The 13,305-nt window shown below is 40.2% G+C and overlaps 1 protein-coding gene across 1 annotated transcript in view; it reads right to left on the bottom strand.

Moving 5' to 3' along the window:
- TESK2 (testis associated actin remodelling kinase 2) overlaps window positions 1-13,034 on the bottom strand; it is an 80,026-nt gene extending 66,992 nt beyond the window's left edge. Inside the window, exons 1-2 of the mRNA XM_039555786.1 lie at window positions 12,892-13,034; window positions 5,047-5,347 (exon numbers count right to left, since the gene is read on the bottom strand). Of these exons, the coding sequence (XP_039411720.1) occupies window positions 5,047-5,265 (219 nt within the window). The 5' untranslated portion in view covers window positions 5,266-5,347; window positions 12,892-13,034. The remainder of the gene's footprint in view (window positions 1-5,046; window positions 5,348-12,891) is intronic.
- Between the last annotated feature and the right edge of the window lie 271 nt (window positions 13,035-13,305).

Below are 13,305 nucleotides of genomic sequence, written 5' to 3'. Positions count from 1 at the left end.
AATTTAAAGACCTCAGATGATGTGGCTGCGTGTAGATAACCCAGTAAATCTTCCAAACCTTAACTGTTTGAGAAGTTCATAATGCCTTTATTTTTTATGTATAGAGTTCAACTGTAAGACATAACAGGCAAAGTATAACATGATAGAGATACTCATGCCCACCAAGACAGATACTCTCTTTTTTTGGTCAAGTAACCTCTCATAACTTTTGGGTCTGAAATCTCATGAGTTAATCCCTCACTTACTGTACTGTTCAGTTCCTACTCTGCACTGTTATTCTAGTAAGCAAGTCCTGTCAAACCGAGGTCAGAGGCAACAGAAGAAAGTGACATCAAACATTTCTGCACTAGACTCCTCAAGGCCTGCAAAATTACAGACAAACAGAGAAATGTTAATCCGAATGGTAATGAAGTCATAAAGTACAAAAAAACCCCAAACTTCCCATTGAGTCACTTTGGGAAAGCCAGATCAGTAATCTCTCCAATCTCCCACAGTCTAGAACAAGATGTTCCAGAGATCAAGCCCACCAGCATGACAATGCACCCATGAGACATAATATCACAAATTATACACTATCTAGTATCATTTATGATTTGTATGTTAGAGGCAACAGAACTACCAGTTTTACCAGAAGTGCATTACAAGTACGTGATAAAAAGAATTATATATGTGTTCTTCACAGTACCTCTGAGCACAGCTCCAGCCCCATTTCTCCTTTCACATTAGACAGCTGGATGCTGCTTATCTTTAAACACCTCAAAGACATTAAATAAATACAAGAAACGGGATCCTAGCCTCAGGTACAAGGTACATATTTGGACAGGCACACCTTTCCTGATCAGTCAGCACTTTTGAAAGTCAGAGAACATAAATTTGACCACACAAATAAAGACTAGCAACTAATTGATGAGGACCATCACTTCAGGGTATTCAAACAGGATAAACCCATACAGCACAAATACCCTGAGGATACTGACCCTTTTGCACCCACCACCCATCTTAAGTCATCCAAAAGTATGATGCCCTCTCTTTGTATTTATACTTGGCCTTGCATTCTCGTAGTGCCAGTTTCGTTATGTGTGGAGTCCATACATCATCAAATAGCACTAACATTTTGCCAGCATTTGTTTCCAAGTCATATCAGCACTAAGATTCACTGTATCTTATTTCTCATATGGCTTCAATGTACCTCTCTAGATATTTTCATAAATAAGTGAGACAAATGTGATCTAAAAGGAAATATGATAAAGTAGCAACGTAAAATCATAACCAAAAAAGTAGCTTGTGGATCACAGGTAAACTTCAAGATTATCAAGACTGAAGGAATCTCTTGAAAATTTTAGAAATGCTTGAATGGGAAGCAATACCAAAAAAAGGTAAATCTGCTGCACAAGTGCAAAACCAAGAAAACCATGTAGCCAGAAGTTCTACAGAAAGGATCTCAAGTTATAGGGGATCATAAACTGAGTGCTTAGCACATGGTGCTGTCAGTAAATATGCTGAAATAGGAGGGCTGATTTTCATCTCAAAATTTTTCTATGGAGACACCCACACTCAGCTGCTTAGTGCTTCTGTTCTAAAAGGCATTTGTTCTGCACTGTGTCTTGTACATCTTATATTCACCTTTGCCCATCTATCATAAAACAAGCATCTCATTAACTGTTTTTTGAAGTATTACACCCCTTTTTCACTGCTCACATAAATAACCTCCCCAGGTGTACACTCAAGATACAAACTCTACTGATACATTGCTTCCCGGCTGTCCAAAGACTTCATCATTCCTCAACAGCCTAAACGCGCAAACTCCCCAGTGACCAACCTGTACAGCAACACAACTTCCCTACAAACAAACGCACAGGACTCCAAATCTGTACAATTCTATATTGGATCAATGACTCCTGTTTTCATGTATACCAAATAACAAACTGCAAAAAGTCCATTTTTAATGCTGGAATGTCACAAGTATTTCCAGTCTCTCTCAAAAGTTCAGCTACAGAATGTGGAGCCAACAAGAACACCTGAAGGAAATTTACAGCAACTTGAATATTTAGTACTGACTTTGAACCTGAAGGTAAATTTGAATAGAAGATCATCCTCGATTTTAGTCTGACTGCTGTTACAAAACACACATTTTATAATTAATAGTATCTATTTCCTAATACAATACTTCATTTCAGTATGATGCTTGAATGCCCCCACAATTCCTTACAGCTTCATCAGCCATTACTGGTTTTCCCAACTAGGAGTTTAAGGGTTTCGGATCATGGGCACTGTTCATTTATACAAACAGTCTCTGCCTAGCTTGATCTTAAAAGCAAACCTCAGGGTGCTGCACTTGCCATTGAAATTTAGAACAGGTATTAGTCAGTCAGCTGTTTCAAACTAGATTGCTGGTTTTTTGACAAAGTTCAGTTTTTCTAAACTAGTTTCTATAACATCTAGTATTCAGTGAACATGAATTTGAAGTGTTGTAGTGATGGCTCACCAAGTCAAAATGCTAGTTTAATACTCTGTTCTGAATAAACCACAAATTTTAATATATTTATGAATAAACAAGCACTAGAAATGTTAAAAGATCATTCATAGCATATATGACCATTAACATACAGATCTGAGCTGTAACATACTCCTATTCCCAAGTTAAGAGAAAACAACTTCTATCTACCACAATAGACTATATTTTAAAAGAAAGTTCCACAGAAAAGGATGGAGGGGAAGAAATCGCTGAAAAAAACCTGTCAGCTACATAGCAAAACAAAAATCCCAAACCCTCAAACTGTCCAAGCATTTTTTGCTAAATCACTTGAGTGAACCCAATGTATGACACAAAACAATAGACAAATACATTACTGGAAAAGCTCTGGGGACAAGGTGGGTTTTGAGACACCTTTGATGATTTAAAGGGAAAGCTTTGTTGCTCTTGTAAAATTATTTACACAGTAAGTCTAGAACTATCCTGGATTCTTCTCAACTTCAATCATTTACCTGTGAGCCTGCAGATCAAACTGAAATTTAACTGTGTCAAGCCACGAGGCTCTCCTTACTGGAAGCACATCAAGGTTCTCACATGAAATCTGATCATCGGCACAGTAGGATTAATGACAGAGGTGGTCAGGCTGATAAAGCAGCAGAACAGAAACCTGCTTAAATGAGTTTGGAACTGCATCTACGATAAGGTCGTAATGCATTCTCACCCCTTCGCGCCAGAACTGCGGAGAGACTCTGGTCGAAACTGATGCGAAAGAAAAGACTTTATCACTCAGTGTCTGCCTGCAGGAGGACTGTGGTTGTTTCTGGGAAAACAGACACCAGATACTCAGACTATCACCATTGCTCCCCCAGTAATGCCACCAACTCTATCCAACACCTTGGGATGTCTAGTTTAGCTCACTGCAAAGGAGAATAGCAGGGGAAGGTTTTTAAAGAATTAGAGGACTTGTTTATGCACACAAAAATAAACTGGATATCAGGGATTTCTCTCAATCAATAAATTCTCAAATTAATCAATTACTATGAATGCTGGAAATTCACCTTTACTTTTAGATACTTTTTTCCCTCCACCTGAATTCTGAAATTCACACAAAAATAAACCTAGTTACTTAGGCACGACCCAAGTCTATGGGTACCTTTATACATGTCACAGCACCTTCGCCACAGAAGCTGCAAAGATAAATTCCAGTAACACAGAACTTTAAAATTCAATTCGTTTAACATTAGGAAATGTCTCAGTACGAGACCAGTTGCTACAAAATGCATTACAGAAAGTTTTCCAAACACGGAAATAAGAAAAAAAAAACAACCTACCAAAAACCACCAAACAAACCCTTGTTTTCAACTGTTACAGAAGCTGGCTTTATAAACAAATATCCTGTACCGAGTCTCCTACACACTCCAAATAAAGTTCTTCATGTCTACCCATGTGAAAGAATTTAAAACTTGTGTTAGTGAAAACTAAAATTTCATGTATCTAGCTAAACAGAAAAACTTTTGTGGAGTGACTTGCCTTTACACAAGGGGAGATGTATACATGGAGATCTGAATGCCTTTGGGTATTAAAGCAATATAAAAATAATTTCCATTTTCTAATGCAGGTATCTATTTACAGCAATAAAACTGGATAAAGGGTTTTTTGGTTTAACTTCAAGAAAAAAAATACATGAATTGTCATGGAATGGACATAATATACTGTAAGATAGTTTTCTGGCATTTCACTGAAATGGAAGTAACGTGGAGGGTAACTTCATGTAAAGCCAGGAACTAGAACAAGGAAACAAATTATTTTTTCAATGCCTGAAAGTCAACTCAAATGTCCTGTTCCTCTACAATAAACTTTACCAGAACAGTTAGAGCAGCAGAAACACTATAAAAGTGGTTTGACAAGTTGCTTTAAGAAGATCTTTTCCATATCCGACATTCACAGCAGCAAGCCACTGACAACATCAGATTTTCTCATTCATATTATTTACTTCAAACCAATCTCTGACTCTTCAAGTTAGAAGTGTGGCATTAGCAGCAAAAGAAACAGAGAAGAGCAGTTAATTGTACTGCAATTTCAGTGCAATAAGATCTGTGGTTCCAAATTCAGCAACCATGTATGGAATTCCTTAACACATGCATCTAAGTGTTGTGAGGCAAAGACTACCAAACGAATGTGTACCATCCCACAAAACCAATAAACGAGCTAAATTAAAGACATTTACACTTACATATGGGAGAACCAACAGCCATCAGTGTTTAACACTCCATGAATGCAAAAATACATGGCAGAGGTCAAAAAATAAAATGAATTATTTTTAGCTGTTTCTGTTTCTCCCAAATAGCTCTTCAATTCCTCAAATAAATTATAAGTGACAAAAAAACAGTTGGAAGAGTGATAGGAGAAGTATTTGGAGCCTGAAAGTTCTTCACCACTCACTCATCCTGAGTGAAGCAAATACAAGGACTACCATTTGACTTCAGTGGAAAGCACTTTGGCTGACACTCTCGTACATTCTCATCATAAAACAGGAAGCAATCAACATTGAGAGGAAAAAACTAAACACACACCTTGAACACCTCAGAGAAGAAACCAGAGCCAATTTTCTCGCATGTGAAGTCATCAAGACGAGTAAGTCTGGAAAAGGCACTTATCAGGGCTCTGTATGAAGAGGTACAAACTCTTCCCATCTGGGATGCAGTCCCTTCTCCAGTGCCACCATCAAAGTCTTCAGCGCGCTCCAGGCGTGGTGGAAATCCTGCTATTGAGTTCCGCTTACTTCGGTCCATCTTGAAAACAAGACTTTATTTCACTACAGGAGGACTTCTCACATCTTAGGCAATTTGCTGTCTTCTCTACTCTTGTGGGATCCTAAAATACAAGAAATTGAGATTGCCATTATTGTGAAGATACCTAGTAAGTTTGATAGGACTCCAACACCCAGCTTACACCAGTTTAAGAGAGTAAGAAAAGAAAGAAGATATCCAAGCAGTGGCACAAAAAATAAAGAAATATAACAAACCACCACACAACATCAACAGTAAAGACAGCAATCTAATAAACTTTTCCTTTAGATTAATGCAAATACCCTATGCTCTGGCTGTTCTGAAACAAATAGGCTTGGAACTCAAAATTTAGCTGGTAACAAACAACTCTCATTCCCTTCCCATCAAACCCATTCTTTTTTTTACTTAAGTTCTGGTTGCTAAAGCAAGCAACCAAGCAGGAGGAAATCCACAAAATGTAACACTCTATTCTACTTCAGTTGCAGTTGGTGGCCAATCTACAACAGCAAGAAACAATTTCACTTTCGTGAGTGAACAAGGGATCCCAAATTATAAAAAAAAAAAAAGATCAACTTTCAATTGACATAAAGAAAGTTATTAGCTTGAAGTATCAAAACCTTGTTTTTAAAGCTTCCACTTATAAGTATTCCAAGACCAATTCCTTACCTGTTAGGAACACAAGTTTATATCCATTGAACACGTAGCCCCAAAATTTATAAAAACACCTACAATCCTGCTACAAAAAGGAAGTATTCTTATAACAATCTGCCAGACAAATTTTCCCCACAAAGCTACTTTTCAAAACTATATTAATTTCAGTTCAACTGAAAACACAGGAAACAAGCTACATTTGCCAAGTAGGAGAAAAGGGGGAAAAAAGGGAGGGGGACCAACAATTTTTTTTCTTTTTAAGAGGATGATGAAGTAATCAGGATGACTCTGGAGCCCATCAAATTCAGCTTGGACTGGCAAACTTGACAGGTGGCCTGCTTTTATTTTTTCTTTAAACCTTAGACTTAGGAGGTTATTCATCTTTTCCAAACTCCACTGTTCATTTACAGCACTTTGTTGAGCACCTACAAAGCCTGAACAAAGTGAACAGTCACAAAGAGGATACATTTCTTTTTTTTTTTTCCCCTGAGGGTAAATGAAAAGCTAGAGGGAGGGGAAGGAAACAATAAAATAATTTTTAAAAAAGGTGGGCAAAATAACCACAGAGCAGGCAATTACACTTCTGTTTACAAAGATGTACAGAACCTGAACAACACACTAAATTTGAAAAGCATCTCAAAACCAGAGGCACACCAGCTGTCCTCTGAAAATACAGCAGTGCTGCTATATCCATGTTTTGTATGCAGTGTATCTTTTAGAGATGCTCTGTGCCAACACATCAGGCAAACACATAGTCCTTCCCTGCTTTCAGAAATAAGCTCTGTTGAACTGTCTGGAATTAATTTGAGGTTGTCCGCTCCAAAAAAGAAGGGTGTTTATTTCAAACATCTTAACACCTCTCTAAATGGATGCCAGTGGGTATAAGAGACTCTTACCAAGGCCTGATTACGAAAATTTAATCTCTATCAAATCCCACATCATGGTTTTCCTACAGAATTTTGTATGGAAACTCCCATATGCCTGATCTTACTGCACTTTTCAGATGATGGTGGCCAGCTGCCACACAGGAGATCAGGATCCAGTTTCTGATCTCCTATTCTTGACTCAGGAGCCTTGAGGGTCTGGAAAAGGCACAGAAGCACCACAGGAAGATAAAGCCCATTACATGTCCTCAATGAAGAAAAATAGTCCAGGGAACTTCTTCAGCTACAGACAAGATGCCTCGGAATTTCCAAGGCCCACTTAAATAATTCCTTTTGGTCTGAAAAAGACGAGCTATCTTTTGGTTACTTTTCAAGGAGATAAAGAAAGAACTGTCTATGGAAGGAGGACAGACAGAGGAAACCGTGGTATTAGCAATTTGTTTTTTGGATCAGGAGATGCTATTTTTGAAGACTGACCAGAAAACCTACTGCAACTGAATAAACAACTTTTTAGAACTTATTTCCATCAGAGTAGCACCCACATGCACCCGACGCTTCCCTTGGAAGGAGGCGAGCATTTGCCCCTGGAAGTGCACAACGTGACAATCCAGTATCACAGGATACCATAGGATCACCACTCCACAGAAAGTGGAGCTTGCAGAACCCCCCAATAAATCCAGTGAAACAACACATCCACACTGAAACCCAGCAAACTAAAGACCAAAAGTTCTCAGGCAAAGCAAGATTAAAAAACAAAAAAAACAAAATAGGAAAGACTGCCATTGTTTTAACTAGAGGAAGATACCAAGTTAGATAAGTAATATTAAACAGGAGGAAAAGCCTAACTCTCTTAAGTACCAGATGCCATTAACAAAAGATGGCCTCAACACAGTTTCTACATCTATTTAATAAAGCAAAAAATCTCCCTCACACATATACACATCCTTTTGATTGAAATCACATGGTGAACTTTGCAAAACTCTACAAATTCCACAGTGAAAGAAGAGATTCTATGTACTTCACACAAAATAAACCCCAAAAGGTTTTGCCATCTGGATTCCCAAGTAAACCATTCCTTCATTTTTGCCTGCTGGAGTTTACCTTTCCAGATAGCTACACAAAATCCTTGGAAATTATTAGGATACAGCTCCATTATCTTGCCCAGGATTGCATACACAGAATCAGAGGAAAATTTCAAGTGGGCATAATTCCAAGTGGGCCTCCTGTCATTTTGGCCAATTACACTAATGATCACATTCTCAATGAAATCAACCAAGGTTTAATTGACTGTCAAGTCAGTCTGAGGTACTTTAATTTACTACCTTGTATGGTTAATTAAAGTGCACTGAACAGAATCCAAGACTATCCTGCAAATCCTGTAACCAACTAAAAGGTTGTTGGGTGGTTTTTTTCATATTAAGGTTCAGCTCAAAAACTCTTAAGTTGTGCTCAACAGACACACTACACACTAGAAAAAACATTTCCTAATAAATTCTCACCTTTCAGAACAATTTTTCTGACACCCTTACGTAAGAAAAATGCACCCCACTCTGCCAAGACCAAAATAATTCTGAAATTCACCTCTCAAAATGCACATCTGCCCCATTCAGCCATTTCTTACATTTCTAAAAAGCACAATTTCAGAATGTTTCATGCCCTACCACATTTTAACTTCTTGGCTTACCAAAAAACACCTTGAAGAAAAAAAGCCATATTAATATTATATTAAGATCAGTTTCTTCACTGCATGAATGCATTAATTTTTTAATTGTAGAAATTACTATAAATACAACTATCAGCATTAATTTGGTTAATTAGAGATTTACCTTTCAAAACCAGTGCCTGAGCCTGCAATTATTTAAAGATGGAAACCCCACAACAGCACATCAAGTTATACGCTAAACATCAGTGTCAAACTAACAGGCGGCATATATTAGCCAGTAATTAACATTTTATACGTCACAGATATAAAAATGGGTAAGGCTCCTCAACTTCAGCAGCATCCCTTTAATGCCCCAGAGTATAAAACAAGATCCTTCCAAAAAACTTTTCAACTCATTACTAAGAGGTTTTCTGTCCCCAGTATCTTTATAAATACGTGCATATTTGCACTCAAATGTCAAACTCACAGTTTCCTAAAAGATGGCCCTAATAACAACAACCATTTTTAGACACACAGACAGTCGCTAGGCGTTCAGCCTGGAAAGCAATAAATCTGGTGGACGCATGTTACTAATTTGAAAAGGTTTTCTGAAGAACAAGATGCCAAAGCTTTGACAAAAGTCATTTGCCAAGAGTTAACTATTTAAACTTGTAGACTGATGAAGCTCCAACAGCCAGCACTACAAAAACATAAAGGAATTAAAGGAATTATGCTGGCAAGTGTCACTCAACAAAATAACTTGAGGGGGAAGAAGACTTCACTGTAGTACTGTGCAAATTTCAGAAGGACTACAAAGAAATGTAAGGAACAAAATTTTCCAAAGACTGAATTGACTGAGGTCCTTAGCCTGGAGGAAAAAAAAAATAAAAACAAGGAAAAAAGGCTTAAAAATTAAACACAAGAATTTAAACTCAACAATTTTGTTCTCAGCTGCTGTCATCTGCTTCCCTAGCAGAGGAAAGTTCCTTGGTTTGTCCATAACTTAGCTTCTTGTCGTTGAGAGGAAGACAATATGAAATATTTACAGATGAGGTAGCTACAAATACCAGAGCTTGGGCTATGTTTGGCCCAGCTCATCCCGAAGTCTTTTTTGACTACTTTATGGGACAAGTCTTTAGGTTTAGTTTATAGTCTTAGTTACAACACTGCATTTGAACATGAAAATCCCAATATTTTCTATTCTCACTTACATAACATTTTGCTTTCATTTCATTTCCCCCGTACAGAATAATTCGCAGTTCTAGCGAGTACTGTCATAGCACAACCTTCCTGCAAATTAGGACTGACATTCGTCAGAAGAGACCTGCATTAGCCCTACTACACCACTCCAGAAACTGGAAGTCTGCTGAACTGCATCATGGTTTTATAATGCAAACAAACCTCCACGAGAGGCTAAGCTGAAACAAACAGTTCATTTATTTTGTGACTGTAGCCAAGTTTAAAATGAGTAAGAGAGACCAGCTATTACTGCAGAGCTCAGGATTCAGGGCCAAGGTTGTAGGTTTAAAAATATTTTCATCATGCATAGGCATAAATTCTAGCACATATTTAGAAGGCAAATGTAACTGAGGGAGAATATTAAAAACTAAGAAACAAACAGAAAACCGCTTGATCCTTATTCCCACAGTGTAACTGCCAGCATTTTCTAGGGTCCAGTTACAATACAAGGGACCTTGCAACAATCCATTCCTCCCCTAGCCTGGTTTCAGTCACTCCAATCCACAGTGCAGACAGGCTCTAGCCTAGTTACAGAGCATCGCTAGAGTTAAATAACCACTCAAGTAGATCATGTGCAAGACACAGCTGCTGCTTTAAATGGATAATTTTAATACATTGTGTTTGCTTAACAAAACAGAGCTCAGTAGAGACACTGAGAAGCTGTTCATGCCTTCCAGGTGTCAGCAGGCTGACATTTGCTGAGCTCTTAACAAAAAGAAAGGGAATCAAAGCCTTCTAATACCAACAGGTATTGTAACATCTCAATCTAGGAATTTCCTCCCCAGTCTCTCTGCTGGGTTTTGGATGAGGGCTGACAGCTCTATTAGCATTGGGGGTTTCACATGAGACTGGAAGCAACTTTTGTTGTTTCAATGCAGCCAGTGAGACAATCCAGCACAGCAAAGGAAAGAGAACATGAATGCCTGAAAGAGGGATGAAGGCAAAGTAAACAGGCTGAATTTCATACCTGACTGACATCTCTTGGACACAATCTTATATTTATGCACAAGGCAGTCAATATTTGTATTTTCCAGCTAAAAGTATCATCTCAACAAATATTTAAGACACATTCTCTAGTGTACCCTTACTAAGCACAAGCCTGTGTTACTGGTTTCACCTTACAGTGAAACACCAAGTACCTTGTTTACTGCAGGTAGCGGCGGCACAAACGGAACAGTAACACAATCTTCACTAATTTATGAATTTTTGAAGTGAGAACAGGGCTTCCCAAATACATTGTTCTTAAGGCACTGCAGACACTGAAGTCTGCTGGTATTTACAAACCAGTCTGAAGCTCCCTGTACAATGGAAAATGCCTAACTCATAGTTTGAGAGCCACAGACCTGGAGTGTACAAGGTCATCCTTCAAAAGCAAAGTTATCTCAACCAACCCCACTCCTGGCTGCGAAAGCTGTTACATTTCTCCAATGCAACCAACAGGACAATCACACCAGAAAGTGGCTTAGCCACTACCAGCAATGTGTTCAACTTAACAAAAAGTGACAGGATCATATGAAAAGAAGCTTACAATCTAAGTCAGAAAGAAGACTTGGCAACAGACAACAGATGGAGCCAGTGTGATACAGTTGCTGATTATTAGATGGACTTACTGATGAATACACCACTCCAAATGAATATATTAGTGAACTAACAAGCAAGAAAAGGGCTTTAAGAAAAAATTATTAACATTGACCTTTTTATGATCTTGCCTAGCAGAGCTCTTATTTTTGTGCCAGTTTGCAAGATGCCACTCTGCAAGGATACAATAAAGAGCTTTGCCATTGTGCAAATGCATGGTTGTCTGCTACAGGAAGAATACAGAAAAGGAACCTATGATGCAAGTGAACCACAAGCTTCATTCTTTTCTGCAGCAGACACAGAAGCAACAGTCCCCTCCTTTAACCCTGTATTTCTTTCATGAGTCTGTGGAACCATTTGCATAAAGGATTACAATGGCAAAAGCAAATATCTGGAATTAGAGGGTGTAACTAGGTTAAAGGAGGCCTTTTGAACTAACTGTGTCTTTCCACAGTCACAAAAATACTAAGAACTGAAGCAAGGATTGCTCTGTAGGCCCTAATTTGTGCTCGGCCCCACTGCCAGCTGTTCATCCTAATGAAAAGCCACAAAATAAATCAACGCAAAAAACAGGAGAGCAAACACTTGCCACCAGGTATAGCAAACACACCTCTGCCTTCAGTTTAAACTACTCGTTTTGCATGAAAAGTTTTACACAAACCAAAACGGACAATGGAATTACTCAGCCATGTCTAAAGCTGAACACTGCAAGAATCAGAAAATGACATTTTTATTGGCATGCAACAATAATTTCCAAGGATGATGACTAAATGGAAAGGTTTATGACTAGTCCACAGGGCATGTCAGAGTTTCTCATAAAAATTCTTATCTTAGGTTGCAAATTCCACTGCCTAATTAAGTCCATGGAACTGTAAGTCTGTTGATTTTGCAGACAATAAAATATGCTAGAACTCTGATCTCTATTTAAAAAAAAAAAAAAAAATCAGTTGAAGCACAAAGGCTTCTCATAAACTAGCCTAAATGTTAGCTGTTGCTTTTTTTAGAGGGGCAAACAAAAAGTTTTAAATAAAATTCAACTCAGTAGTCTTCAAATTCAATTCATTACTCTTGAAATTGTAGCTTTCAACTATTACGGCACCGCTTACAGGAACACCAAAGTGGGAAGTCCCCCGCACTTGAAGCAAAAACCCTTCCGACCCTCCAAGGAATACAACATTAAGAGTGACCACGTACATTTATACAGCACGTCTCACCTGAAGGCCATAAAGCAAGCATATATGCACATACACTTGAACACTCGAGCCTGTCATTAACGCGTGATTCACGTATTCTTACAGGGTAGCACTTAAACAGCAAAACCCGAGCCAAGCCCTCACACCTCTTGGCAAAGCGAACATTTCCAAGGCAATCCTGGCCGAGCAAAGACCCGCGCCGGGCGCTCCCAGACCCTTGCCCCTGGAGCAGAGCGCGGCTTTCCCGCGGCGCCCGCCACCCCTCACCTGCCGCCGCCGGGGCGGACACGGCCCCTCCGCGCACCTGCTCCCGGGAACGCCCCGCTCACCTCACCGCAGGGAGACCCCTTCGCTAGCGGAGAGCCCCTTCCCCAGAGCGGCCCCGCTCCCCGCCGCCGACCCGCCCGGACCTGCCCCGCGCCGCCCCCGCGCCGGCCGTTACCTGAGCGGCGGCGCCTGCAGGGCCCGCGGGCGGCGCGGGCTTTCATGGCCGCATCCCCCACCCGCGGCCCCTCAGCACCCCAGCGCGGGTCCGCCCCGCCACTGCGGCCGGCGCGGGGGGCCCATGTGAGGCGGGAGCCCGGCTGCGGGACCCGGGGCCGCAACCGCCGGCTCCGCCTCCTCCTCCTCCTCCTCCTCCACACGAGCGCCGCCTCCCACAGCGCCGGGCTGCGGGAACCGCCCCTCCCCAGCAGCTAATCGGTGCCAGGCGCAGCGTGATGGACAGTGCCCCTCGGCCAATGGAGAAAGGAAACCGGGAGGAGGGATTCGCAGGTAGTCCACGTGAGTGCCCCTTCCCAATTGGTCCTGGGCCGCTTGAGCGACAGACAGTCTGACCAATCACAGGAGCGACAAC

This window comes from Corvus cornix, chromosome 8 (assembly GCF_000738735.6).
Source record: "Corvus cornix cornix isolate S_Up_H32 chromosome 8, ASM73873v5, whole genome shotgun sequence".
Lineage (NCBI taxonomy): Eukaryota > Metazoa > Chordata > Aves > Passeriformes > Corvidae > Corvus > Corvus cornix.
Note: the sequence above shows the minus strand (reverse complement) of the source record. Positions and strands in the feature narration are given on the sequence as shown.